We start from the raw sequence: 14292 nt of genomic DNA, 5'->3' as shown, positions 1-14292 counted from the left end.
ATTACGTACAGTACGTACACATCAACCTTGCAAGAAATACTTGGTAAAATTTTAGAATTATTCACCAATGGATGCCAAATGGATAGAAGAGGATGACTCAGCAGACCATCCTCAGTTGTTGCAGCTCTACGTAGATGCTTTTCACGATTGCAGGCATAGTTGGATTCAGATGCATATGATTCAGTATACCAGACGTGTAAACATCTTTTATGCATACTTATGAAAAGCCATTTCATACCTCTCCATATTTTGGGTTTTCTAAAAATGGCTCCCAACTTGTCAAAACTGCTGCTTTTTGCTTGGTGACATTTTTTGCTGCAGTCTCAATATTTTCCCTTGTAGATTATCTACATGTGCAGCCTACACGCCTCAATTTATTCATGTGCAACCAACAAGATCAATCGTCAACCTATGCACTGTGCAGAACCAAGGCAGCATATCCAAAAATTTAGATTTAGGGCAGTGTGCTTAGCATGTGCAAAAATAGGGTAATGTGTGCTCAACCCATGCATATTGCAGTGTGCTCATTGTTGAATGCTCAGCCTCATCCTCTCCCTCTCTCCTGTGCTGTAGTTCTGAGTGCTTTATAGTCTAAAGTCTCTCAAAATTCATATAGTTCCCTTATCAAATTTCATTGTCTTTTATGCTTGGTTTTTAGAGTGTAAGCTTTGTTGAAATGTTTACAATTCCTCCAAGGTTCAACTTATCATTTTTACATATTTCTAGTTTTTAAAGCAAAAAATCAGAGCAACATATGATTCAGCTGGAGGGTCTGGATCATTCTTTAATTATACTTCGTACCCATATACCTATGGAAGTATGAAACGTATGTTATCAACTATAATTGTAGGGATTTCAAGGGGGAGGTCTGTCATGAGGATGTGAAATTTTGAGATGCTTTAATCTTGCTGATAACATTTGATTAAGTTATTAATTAAATGTGTAGTGAGGGAGAGACACGAAGATTGAGATAGACTGTCGTTACGTGCACACACACACACACAGAGAGAGAGAGAGAGAGAGAGAGAGAGAGAGAGAGAGAGAGAGAGAGAGCAGAGTAGAGAAAAACTTGTACATTTTTTTCGTAATTAATACAATTACCTTTTACGAAAAGCAGAGTAGAGACGTTTGTAGGTACAATGACGAGTATGTACCTTTAGGTTTTTAGATAGATATATATATGCAAGTACAAGTGCTAAGGGTGTGTTTACACCCGAGCACATTTAAAAGGCACGAGGCCTTTATTCCCAACAACCTCCCACCTAAAGGCAATGTGCTTGAAGAGAAGAAAAGAATCAGCTAAGTCCAGGTATGTACAAAGCTGAAATACATATATCTATCCAACTCCCATCATCTGTCGTCAGCAATGAGCAAACCACTCTGCTGGAAGACCCTTTGTGAAAAAGTCTGCAGGGTTATCATCTATATGTACTTTGACAAGCTCAATGCTCTTGCTGTCAAGTACATCTCTAATGAAGTGGTACTTCACCTGTATGTGCTTCGTCTTTGCATGAAAGACGGGATTCTATGCAAGCATAATAGCACTCTGACTATCACAATGGAGAACATGTAACTCTGTAATGCCAAGTTCTCCCACCAGACATAAAAGCCATAAAGCCTCCTTACATGCCTCAGTGGCAGCCACATACTCTGCCTCTGTAGTAGACAATGCAACAGCCACATACTCTGCCTCTGTAGTAGACAATGCAACACACTTTTGTAGCCTGGAGATCCAAGAGACTGCTCCTCCTGTGAAGGTAAACACATACCCACAAGTGGATTTTTTGCAATCCGCATAACCATCATAGTCTGCATCCGTAAAGCCAACAACTGATGCCTTCTGCTTTCCAAAGAAGATGCACAACTCCTTTGTGCGTTTGAGGTATCTCATAATACCTTTCACTGCTCCCCAATGCTTTTTACCAAGGTTTGCTATGTATCTGCTAACCACTCCCAATTGCAAAGGCAATGTCAAGACGTGTAATAACCATAGTATACATCAAACTGCCAACAACTGAAGCATATGGTATCTTGGCCATTCAGCCTTCTCATCATCAGATATAGAGCTGTCCTCTGCACTAAGTTTCACATATGGAGGCAATGGAACCCCAATTGTTTTCCCCCCCTCCATATTGAAACGCTGCAAAACTTTGGAGATATATTCCTGCTGAGATAGATAGAGTAAGTCTTTCGATCTATCTTTGAGTACTCGCATGCCAAGAATATGATTTGCATCACCAAGATCCTTCATGTCAAAGCTACCATGAAGACTATGCTTCAATGAATCCAAGGCATGAGTATCCCTGCCACCAATCAGCATGTCATCAACATACAAAACCAAGATAATCAAGGTGCCATCTGCTGCCTTCTTGGTGTACAAGCAGTGATCCACTTGACTTCTATGAAAGCGTTGGGACTGCATGAATGTATCAAACTTATGATACCATTCTCTTGGTGCTTGTTTCAGCCCATACAAACCCTTTTTGAGTTTACATACAATTTTTTCTTTCCTTTGTTCAACAAACCCTTCAGGCTGCTACATATATATGTCTTCATGCAGATCACCATGTAAAAACGCAGTCTTTACATCCATTTGTATGAGCTCCATATCCTCAACTGCAACCAAGCTCAAAATGGTTCTCAATGTAGTCATCTTGACTATAGGAGAAAATCTCATCAAAGTCAATTCCATGCTCCTCCCTTTGCAACCAATCTTGCTTTGTACTTTGGTGAGGAACCAGAAGTGACCTTCATTTTGTAAACCCATTTGCATGGAAGGATTTTCTGCCCTTTAGGCAACTGCACCAAGTCCCAAGTGCCATTTTTTTTACAAGAGATTCCATCTCTAACAACATGGCTTTATACCATTTCTTGTTGTCATGTCTGTCCATTGCTTCCTTAAAGCAAGACGGTTCACTACAGTCTGTCAACATGACATAATCAGCCACATGAATTGCACCAGGAACAAACCTATCAGGTTGTCTAGTAGCCCCAGACGATCTCCTAACCCAATGGTCATTGTTTACTGGCTGTTCCTGCAAATTTCCATTTTCAACATACTGTCCTGGCATTTCAGCCTGCAAATCAACATTAACAACTTGCTATCCTGGCTGTTCCTGCACATGTAATGGCTCATTTTCATGGGCAACAGCTGGCTGATCATTTCTTGCATTTACAAGTTCATTTACAGCAGGTATTTGCTCCTGTACAACTGGCACATTTTTCTGTCCAAAATGTATTTCTTCTCGGAATACAACCCTACGGACCTCCTCAATCTTTTTGAGTTGTTTGTGCATACAATCTTTCTGAAAGATAACGCCATTGCTGCGTACTAGTTTTCTTTTCTCAGGATCCCATAATCTATACCCCATTTCACCCTCATCACCACATCCTAGGAAAATGCATTTACAGGACTCTGGCTCAAGTTTGCTGCATTTTTCTTTACGAATATGCACAAAAGCCTCATAGCCAAACACTTTCAAATGAGCATATAAAGGTGGCTTGCCCGACCATGCTTCTTGGGGAACTCCCCTTCCCCCCCCCACCAAAAGACCTGTTTGGTGACCGATTAATCAAGTGAACGGCTGTCATAACAGTCTCTACCCAAAAACCATGGGATAATGCAGTATGAGACAGCATCGTACGGACCTTATTCTATATGGTCCAATTTATACGCTCTGCAACTCCATTTTGGTGCGGATTATGAGGGACAGTGAGCTCCCTCTTTATCCCTTTGCTGTCACAAAATGCCTGAAAGGCCTTGGACACATATTCCCCACCATTGTCAGAGCGAAGTCACTGAAGTGTCTTATCTGTCTGATTTTCAGCCAATGCCAAGAATTTTTTAAACTTGTAAAGCACTTCATCCTTGCTACGAATGGAAAAAACCCATACCTTCCGTGTAGCATCATCGACAAAGGTGACAAAATATTTCTTTCCCCCTAAAGATAATCTTGGCATTTAACATACATCCGAATGTACTAAATCTAGAGGAGAAGATTTCAAAGAAAGAGACTTTTTGTGAGATGTCTGTGCATGTTTGTCATAAATACAATGATCACAACGCTCAAAATCAGCATAACAAAGACAAGGCAAGTAACCCAAACAAGAAAGCACTTTCATTCCTATTTGACTCATGTGTCCCAACCGGCCATGCCACAAAGAACCGCTTGACTGCTGAGTCACGGCAACAACATGGTCACGCACACTAGATACATGAAGTGGATGCAAAGTATCACTCTTGCAACCTCTTGCAATAACCCTAGATCCCTTACAGATCTTCCATTTTCCATCACCAAAGGTGGTATGAAAACCATCATCATCTAGCTGCCCTGTGCTAATCAAGCTCTTCTTGAGCTGAGATACATGCCGTACATGCTGAAGTGTAAAGACAAAGCCATGCTGAAACTGTAACTGCACACTGCCAATACCTGCAATCTCACATGCATAGTTGTCCCCAAGATGGATAACACCATGTCGACCCCCTGTATAGGCGGGAAACCACTCATGATAAGGGGTGACATGAAAGGAAGCACCTGAATCGAGAATCCAGGTATGCATGTCATCATCTGTATCTGCAAGTAAAGCATGTGCACCAAAGTGTGAAGAGACAAAGAGTACATCACTCCCACTGTCATTGTCATGAGTGACTACATTCACCTCTTCAATTTTTACATTGCTCTTCTTAGACTGACTGTCCTTCTTCTCTTTCTTGCCATCATCCGTCTTCTTGTCTTTTTTTTTCTCTTTCTTTTATTTGTAACAATCATGTTTAAAGTGACCCTTCTTGCCACAATGATGACATTCAACATCTTTGCCACGTGATTTGTTGCGTCCCTTGCTATCATATTTGCCCTTTTGCTATGATCTATCCCTAGTATGCAAAGCACTGGAAGATTTATTGGATGCATTGTTCTACCGATTCATCTCTTTTATAAGTAGAGCACTCTCTACATCAGCATACAAAAGGATTACATTAGAATTTCTCATAGCAGTCGTGAATGTATCCCAACTCTCTGGTAGAGTACAAAGCAAGAAAGTAGCCTTAAATTCCTCAGCAATAATGACCTTCAAGGCAACCTGCTAAATAGCTGAAAATGGAGTTAAACTCACTCAAGTGAGTAGACATTGCTGTACCCTTTTTCATACGCAAATCCATAAGCTTTTTCAGCCAATACACTTTGGTTGCAGCACTTTTTTGTGCATACAGTTCTTCCAGTCTAGTCCATATAGCATATACAGATTCCAAACCTTCAATGTTGAATAGCAAGGCATCAGAAATCGATAGCTCTATGGTTGAGCGTGCAAGCTCATTTAACTCATCCCAATCGTCTTATTCCATGTCCGTGGGCTTTGCCCCTTTGGTTTTGATCGGCTTTGCCTGCTTCTTTTGCAACAGGATATTGTAGCACTGCTTTTGCCAAACTGTAAAGTTATGTGCTCCTTCAAGCTTCTTTATGTGCATCAGATTAGTGCTGTCATTGCTACTAGCCATGATTTGCAGCCCAAATGTGACCAAAAAATAGCAAATGCAGGCCCACAACTATCACCCAAGTGACCAAGGTACAAACAAGTACCAATCAGCAATAAATGACCACGCACAAGCACAGATTTCAGATCTGTAAATAAATTTTCAGAAGCCCCAAACCATTTGCTAAAGCATTATCCAACTAATTACAGCCGTTCCAAGGGCATATGCATCACATTACATGAGAAATCCCAAAATTTCAGCTGCAATTTCTGTTGTACATGTACCCACGGGCATAAAATTTGACATGAACGGTCAAAAGCCCCAAAATTTTGCGCTCAAAGCATCAAACACACATCTACATTTTCTGTCATGCATAGAACATGCCAATTTTTTCAAAATAGGGAAATTTCAGCAAAACCCCCAAAGTTTACCAAGTGTTGATGTCCAAATTGCGTGGAATTCAACCTACATGTACCTAAAATGACCAAATGCTGCACAGATTTTGCCCAAATTGCAAAAGCCCCAAATTGCACGGGGTCCAATGTGTCTCAATGTCGAGAAATTGGGTTAATTTCAGCCCAATTTGTGCATGTACATGAAAAGCCCCAAATCTCAGGGACAAAATGTCACAAATTTCTGCAATTTCCGAGGCAGATTTGTTTCTCCTGCATCACATTCCCCAAATCTAGAAAAAGCCCAAAATTTTCTAGGATCCAATGTCAAGAGATTTTGCTCAAAAGGGCCCAAATTTGACTAATTTGAAAAAATCCCCAAATTAATTTGGGTCAACGCTCGCAATGTCTGCAATTTCTGACTAGATAGTCAACTGACAGACATGAACTATGTGCAATTTGGGAAAAGCCCCAAATTTCTGGGCCTAAATCTGCCCAAAATCCTGACTATGCATACACGCACGAACGCCCGTCAGTGAGCAAAGGGCTTGGTTGCAGGGAACCTTTTAAAAAATTTAAAAGTTTTGTAATAATAATAAAAAGACGAATCTTCCCCGTTTTCACCCGCCAGTCCGTCACCTGATCACGTGACCCATGTCTGCCCAGAAATGACCTCACAGCCCGTCGCCTAATCTCATGAACTGCATCTGACTAGGAATATCACCGCAGCCCGTCTCGCTGCAACTGACTGCCGTTTGGAGCTGCCCACTGCCTACACATCACATCTGGTGCTGCCCATTGCTTGCCAGGTCAGCGCCTGCTATTGCTTGGTTAAGAAACGACCTGTCATGATCCTGTATGCATCAACCAACTACTCGACTGTGATAGTTCCTGCTCGTCGAGTCCATCTGGAACTCCAGCAACACCTGAGCTGTCTCTTGCTAGCTTTGATACCAGTTTGTAGTGAGGGAGAGGCACGAAGTTCAAGATAGACTATCGTTACGCACAGTGAGAGACAAAAGAGAGAGAGAGAGAGAGAGAGAGCAGAGTAGAGACGTTTGTAAGTACAATGACGAGCATGTACCTTTAGGTTTTTAGATAGATATATATATGTAAGTACAAGTGCTAAGGGTGTGTTCACATCCGAGCACATTTAAAAGGCACGAGGCCTTTATTCCCAACAAAATGTGCAACGTTGTTTAAGCACATGTAATACACATGGCAGGTATTCCATAGTAACATACCAAGGACCCTGAGAATGCAGTGGGTGTCAAAGGCAAAAGTTATGATAAGTTATGCCAACTGGGTTTTATTGGTCAGTTGGTATTAGATTGGATCCTAGGGCAGTGGTTTGGCCAATAAGTGTTTGTGTTGACACTAGGGACTAGCATTAATTAATTAATAAATGCCAGTCTACGGGTCAACAGAGGTTGAGGACTACTCGAGATTTCAAATGGCCTAGCCAATTTAATTATGGATGGGCACATTTAATTTTGGGTAGGGTTAAAAGGGTTGAAATTAGTTTTTAGGATTATTTAATTTTTAGATTAATTAAATGGTTGTATTATGTTGAAAAATGGGTTTAGAAGGGTGCCACTTGGCAAAAATGCCCATACAAAGTGAGAAAACGTTTTTGGGGGTTCAGTCTCAGCCATTCAATTAGTCTACAACTTGAGAGAGGGAGAGAGAGAACTGTTGGTCCACTTTTTGATTAGAGAACAACAGTTTGCTGCAGAAGACAACTATCTAGGGGCCTTAATAGGCAAGTGATAATAGGGAGTCATCCTCCAGGGGCTGGCAACACCATTGCTAACTAGGTGACAACATTTTGGAGGTGCTTGGGAGTAGGTGAATGCGAGCAACAGGCAGAATTTAGGGGTTTCTCATGAAGAAAATCTGATTTCTCTCTTGTCTAGGCTTTTTCTCACCTTTTCCAACTCAATCTCAGGAGATCTCAACATTTCTAAGCCATTTTGAGCAGATCTCAGCCAAATTTGGTGAACAACAGAGAGATCTCTGCTGTAAACCCTAAATTTCTGCAGAATTAATGGTTTGACAGCCACATTGGGACCCATGCCAATTGGTGAAGGCATTGTACACTGAAGTCAGCACCTGAAATTTGTGTAATTGTCAGGGAATTCTAATACCAGCCCATTCATTTTAATTTGGGGCAGCATTTGACCAGTTGGTGGTTCCATTTGTGCAAGTCCCAGGTGAAAAATCAAGGGGCAATTGGCCCGAATTGATTGCTGATTGTTTTTGTAGCAAAAAGGCTTTTGGAACACCAAAGGAGATTGTAAATCTCAGCTTGTACTCATTCCATTAGTAATTAAGTTAAAGAAATACCGAAAGGGGTGCTAGTTTTGGGGCCAACAAGTTGTCCCATATCCAAGATTATTAAGGTAATTTGTGCATTTTAAGTTATGTTCATTTGCTAATTGCTGTAATTAGCTGCTTAATCAAGGAATTACCACCCTTTCCAAGAAGGAAGCCTGGTTTCATTGTCTTAGGGAGTACAACATGATCTTCACAGGAGAGATGGGAATATCATGTTGATTGTTGCAGTACTAATTTAGAAACGAACCTTCAACATGACTTATTTCATTAACCATCCTTTACTGTGGTTCAATGTGTTCTTATGCACCACTACTGTTTCCAGAGTCTGTATCTTTTACTATTTTAAGTTCAGTTTTGAGAGCAAGTGACAGCATACAAGATATGCCCTCCACTATCAGGCTCAGGTAGATGAACATCAGGTAACATATGAAATATGAGAGATTGCTGGGACTACTAGCTTTACTTGCTGTGGCCTGGCTTCAGCTTGAGCTTAATTTGCTGGAGTAACTTTCACATATAGTGTTCACATGTGCCTTGTAACTTAACACAAGAATACACTTTGGAGTAAGCTTTTCATAATAGTGAATGATAGGGATTTGTTCTGTTATCAATAACCTTGCTAATGGAGAGGGATTCAACATCTTACAATGTTTAGATATTAAGGTCTTTATGCTCCAAAAGCAAGATTATGGGTGACAAGTTTACTACTGAGTCAATAGGTGATAACGTAGCTTGTAATAGTCAGTATGCTGCAAAAGAAAGACTATGGATGCTGAGCATTTACTATAAACTAATGCATGCCTCTTATTTGAAGCAGCAATGGAGAATGCAAGCTGAAGCCAATGATGAGCTTGAAAGGCTTCTGCAGTCCTCGCCCCTGCTTTCTGAGTCTGGTTGATCGTTTAGGCGCAATGCCTTCAACAGAAAAGAACAGTGAGCATCAGTCCCCTTTTCCACATAACTGGCAAGGCTTCTCCAATTTTTAGATGTAAAATAATGCCTTGCTTTGATTTTGTTATTACAGGTGTCGATTGACATGAAAAGACGCTCTGGAATTTGCCTTTTGCTTACAGTTTGCAGGTTATTGTTTTTCCAGATACTGACTCACCAAAGTGGCTGTATCCGATCTTTGTCTCATATGCATCACTTGTCTCCACGTATAGTGAGTGCTGAATGCTCAGAGTTTGTACTATGGATGGGAGCAAAACAAAGATTGATGGCCAAGGGGCTTCATTTTTTGAAGGAGAAGATAGACTTCTTTAGCTGGCAATCTTGGGAAATTGTTAGGTTGTATAATAGAACAGTTCATCATCCAGATCCTCCTCTCTTAGAGATGTTCTTACAAACAATAAGATTGTAAAACATTCTTGTACACTCGCCAAAAGTCACTTGTCCCCATGTAAGCTTTCACACTCTTCCATAGGAAATGAAATGAGGTGAATGTGTATCATGGTATGCCATTTAAGCTAGAAGAAATGGTAGAGTGGTGGAAATGTGACTTATTATAACAATGTGTAAACCAACAATTTCAGGTGCTTCAAGGTAAAATTGACATGCCAAAAAGCCACATGTTAAATTGAAGCTCAGTAAAGAGAGACAAAGAAGACCAACAATTTTCAACCTAAAGAAAGGGTCATCAAGGTAAAATCAGCATGCCAAAAGTTCACGTGTTAAATTGAAGCTTAGTAAATAGAGACAAAGAAGTCAATAAATGTTTTCTGATGTTCTATACCTAGTAAATCAACACGTATACATAAAGGTCGGTATGATGCTCATTGCTTGGTGAAGAAAAATACTAGAATTCATGTTGACTGCCAGCATTTCATGAAGTTGTTTCATTACCCTTCCTATATACTACCCATAATTAGATAGATCACACACACACACACACACACACACACACACACATTGATTAGTATTGGTGAGAGGAGATACATTTTAAATGGATTCCACAAAGTAGGGGCAAAGATGGTTAACCATTTGCAAATATTAATTGTGGACAACCAAAATGAATTTCATTTTTGAGTTTGAGCACATTTACCTTTTTTCTCAGAAAAGGTGGAGCCAAATTTTGTTCATAGCAAAAGCCAATATTAAGGTCATACATAGGCCATTATTGAGATGATATGTATAGCACTAACCGTATCCTACGTGATGGAGCAACTTCTTGCCAAGTTAAAATAGATTAGAGAATAGGATGGTAAGTGTAATGTTGTTGGAGTAAGGTTTGTAACATCCCAGATTCTTATGGCACACTTAGCCCAGGTAGCCCTAAGCCTGATTTCTACTTTTGTTTTCCATGCCACTTCAACAACAGGAGTGTCCATAAACCTCAAAAACACATTTTGTTTTAAAGCACATCCCCAAGCTTCATGAAGGCTTTTGTATGTGAAGGATTATTTTTTAATGTTTTCATTAGTGATATAATACTTTCTTTGATATTATTAATGAAAAATTAGTGTGAATAATGAGGAAAAATAGATGAGTGGATCGAGGCCATTGCCTTAACTAGTGTTTAGATATTGATTGGTCGAGAAAAAGCACAAAGCTATTGCAGAAATATCATTATGCTTCTCAGATTTGAAGCAGTGTATATGTATTCCATTTTTGGGTGGCTTATTATATGCATCAATGTTCTGAGCCAATCTCTAAAGTTGTTGCATTGAAGTACACGACCTCTTAAGCATTCAACATGACTACATCCTTGTAAATCCTTCCATGATGTCACTTTTCCTCCTTTGCCTTTGCCAATGAGCTGCCTTAGATTGCTCTAATGTACATAATCAAAAAGACATGCAAAAATTCCATAATTTTGAAACAATAAAGCGGTTTGCATGAGTATCTAAGCTAGTTAACCTGTCAAATGGCTAGCTCGCTGGCTAAATGGAACAGAAGAATCATGGATTCCTTGTTTGCCTAAATGAAGAGCTACTTGCAAAGTTAGCATGGTTTACACACAAGACTCGCCAATGCCCACCAAGAATTTCGGAACCATAGCCTTTCTTGAATTTAATGGGTGTTGGGGCAAACCCAAGCGCTATGGATGCTTGAGCTATTTCTCATACTAACCTTGAAATCGGGACAAATTTTTACAATCTCTTGGAAACAGTCATTGCAACACAGAGTGATCTTCATTGGGGAGCAGCTGTAGCACCAGTAATGATCTCCTCCTCCCACGGACACCCAGCATTCCACCAGCAATTTCAGGTAGTCTTAGGACATATATACTGCTGGTTGATCCCTCTGATATATCTAATTGTAGTGCTTCTTCCTGCTGGTACTCTGCACCAAATTGATGATTATGATCAGACATCCACTACTCATTGTAAGAGGCATATTGACTTGCTTACCCATGTGCCACGCATTTATGGCATTAGAGGATGTTATAAAGACGGACCAACAGGGAGTCGTCTCGGGACTCCTCCCGGCTGGCACTCTTGGAAACAATTCTGATGATACAAGGTTGTAAAGAATCATGTAGAAAGTAGTAAGCACCAAGTTGTAATAATGTAGTTTATTATAATTTATGATGGCTTTCTAGATGCAAATATTTGATTAGATTATGATAATCAAAAATTTCTCCCAAAATACATTTTCAGGCCATTGGCCAGTACAAAGGCGAACCTAACTTGGCCAACCCCTTTCTATCAATTTTCCCAACTATCCTTGCCATGTTCCAGTAATTCCAGGCTTTACCCGCTACAATTCCCCAATCAACTTCTTTCCAGACTCCTTGAATCCTGGATAGATTTCTCGCTTCCCAGATTTCAAGCAAGGTAAGAATCCTGAGGGTATTATGAGTTAAGATTCTATATTTCCCTTTAACTATGACACCCCAAAAATACAAGGCATAAGACCATCATTATGGGCATTTCCAATGCTCATTTTGGTCATATAGATTATCCATGCAACTGCAGCAATGCATCCTTCCCAAAGAATGTGGGAGCAACCATCGCTTTTGCCTCCCCATGTGCAGGGTTCTCATTTTGAGCAAGGCAACCAGGCTCCTTTGCTCCGAGTTCACGTCGAAATGACTTTCTTTTAGGAGAGGCGGGATTTGACCATGTCGTCCCTATGGCACCATGGTCCAAGATGGTTGAATGTGGATCCTTGTGAGCCCGGAACTCTTCCGTGGCGAAACTCAACAACTCCAAGTGCCAAGTTACCCTTGAGTGAGTTAGACAAATGCATTACATGTGCTATGAGCGAGCCAAGATGCGGAAGGGATATGAAGGGCGTAACGGCCTGTGACGCGACACGACGTGATGAGTGCATGCTATGACGTGATGGCGTCATCTTGGCATATCTTGTGAGTTGGCTTCTGCTTCGTGTTCAAGACGTGACGCAGTGCTGCGTGCCCGCGAACCATTTTACTTGTGTCGGATCCGTGTTGCAGACCCGTGGGACCAGGAGAGCAGTGTCACACTTTTCTACATCTCCAAATAGGCATGGGTGTCCCTGCATTCCATGCTGCTCTCTTTTGTGAGCAACCCTCCAATGACTACTCTCCACGCAAATACATGATCCTTCAAGGGGATTTTAAGTGACTAGAGGCTCTCAAGAATGAGCTTCAATCTGTCAGTGAACAAATTAGTTCTCCATAACATGTTGACCCTGTTAACTAGTGGTTCTTTTGGCTGCAATGACTTCTTGATCCTCATGTAGTGCTATCATTTCAAGCAGCTTCTACCTTCAAATTTGAGAGAGGATTTCTCTATGATTACTTAAGGGCACACTATTATCCTGATTTGTAACATTGCTTGCTAGCAAGTTCCATGTGAATAGACCTTTAGGCAATGGATTCCCATCTCAATTTGTCGATGGTAGGCTGAAATCAAACCCAACCGGCAATAGGAAGCTGGAAAAGAAGTGTTAAATGGTAAATAGCAATGGGAAGTAGCTCAATTGAGATATCCTCCGTGTAAGATATGGCTCTTGCAAATTGCAAAAATGAGATTAAGGCTGAGTGGTGAGCAGCCTATCTATTTCTAAATGATTGGGTTCTCTTAAATTAGGGTTTGTCTTATGGGACACTAACACTCTCTAGGAACACATTCCTATTTGTTTTGGGGTTGTTTTAAGTGGCTAATCAGCATATAATGCTTTCTTAGCTCAACACCCCCCTCTCAAGCCCAAAACCAGAGTCAGAAAGGGATTGTACTAGCCCAAGCCCATATGTTTTTCTTTTCCCCAAGGTGTTCCATCCCAAAGCAGCCAAGGCATTGGGCAAAGGGTGCACGTTGTCTGCCTAGTGATCTACCAAGGCTCTAGAACCGATGATAATCTTACCAAGGCAACCCAAGTGATCACCCCAGAGAGGCCAATGCATCACACAAAGGGTGCTCATTGGCTACCTAGTGGCCTACCAAGACCTACAAAGATAGCTAGAACCATAGTGGACTTTGCTTCTTTTTCTTGAAGGGCTTTTAACCGTTGATTTGATTTAGTATTAAGTTTAGATTTTCAATTGATATTCATCCAATTGAGTAATCTATGTCCCTAGGGGAGAATGAAGGGATGGTTAGACCCAACACGCCACAAAGCAGAGAAGCTATCAGTGATGAAAAAATCTATGGAAAGTATATGGGAAGCAAAAAAAGATAGATGGTAACAAATGGAGATTGCTTTAGGAGACTACCATGTGAGCTGCCATGAATATGATGGATCCAAAGTCACGACCACACTTTCACCGAAAAGGGATAAATGTGCACAGATGCATGTTGAGAAGCATTAAGAGAGAAAGCTGCTAAGATGTACTCATCATCTGACATTGGTTGCATTGCATTTAGCTCTTCAATCTCTACACTAGAATTAATAGGAAAAATATTGCAATCATCAGACTTTTCTTGCACTTTGCTCTTACCTTTCTCTTTGTGCTTATCATCGTGTGTCTTATGGCACTATGGCTGAATATGACCCTACTTCCCATGGTAATGATATATTAAAGAGGACTTATAACCACGGGACTAACTACGAGACTACTTGTGAGATTGAGATCTCTATGAGTCTCAATCATGGTAGTCATTACCACACTTACCATCATGTCTCAATATCTTAGAGTTTTAGGCCATCCTTAGGTATATTAACACACAT

At 40.6% G+C, this 14292-nt stretch overlaps 1 protein-coding gene and 1 long non-coding RNA gene across 4 annotated transcripts in view; one reads left to right on the top strand and one right to left on the bottom strand.

The window, feature by feature from the left end:
- LOC148030654 (Pentatricopeptide repeat (PPR) superfamily protein) overlaps positions 1-9839 on the top strand; it is a 143120-nt gene extending 133281 nt beyond the window's left edge. Inside the window, exons 12-13 of one of the 3 annotated variants that reach the window (XM_087687003.1) lie at positions 9017-9132; positions 9224-9839. In XM_087687003.1, the coding sequence (XP_087543129.1) occupies positions 9017-9097 (81 nt within the window). In that variant the 3' untranslated portion in view covers positions 9098-9132; positions 9224-9839. The remainder of the gene's footprint in view (positions 1-9016; positions 9133-9223) is intronic. The other 2 variants (XM_087687004.1, XM_087687005.1) reach the window with 2 other exon arrangements.
- Positions 9840-10930: 1091 nt separating this feature from the next.
- On the bottom strand, positions 10931-11626 carry LOC148030653 (uncharacterized). The gene is made up of 2 exons (XR_015692281.1): positions 11550-11626; positions 10931-11481 (listed from the first exon to the last, which is right to left on the bottom strand). It is a non-coding gene; the product is annotated as an uncharacterized LOC148030653 (long non-coding RNA).
- Positions 11627-14292: the final 2666 nt, after the last annotated feature.

Source organism: Lygodium microphyllum, chromosome 10 (genome assembly GCF_053477565.2).
Source record: "Lygodium microphyllum isolate KBCC chromosome 10, Lygodium_microphyllum_v1.1.10, whole genome shotgun sequence".
NCBI classification, from domain to species: domain Eukaryota; kingdom Viridiplantae; phylum Streptophyta; class Polypodiopsida; order Schizaeales; family Lygodiaceae; genus Lygodium; species Lygodium microphyllum.
Note: the sequence above shows the minus strand (reverse complement) of the source record. Positions and strands in the feature narration are given on the sequence as shown.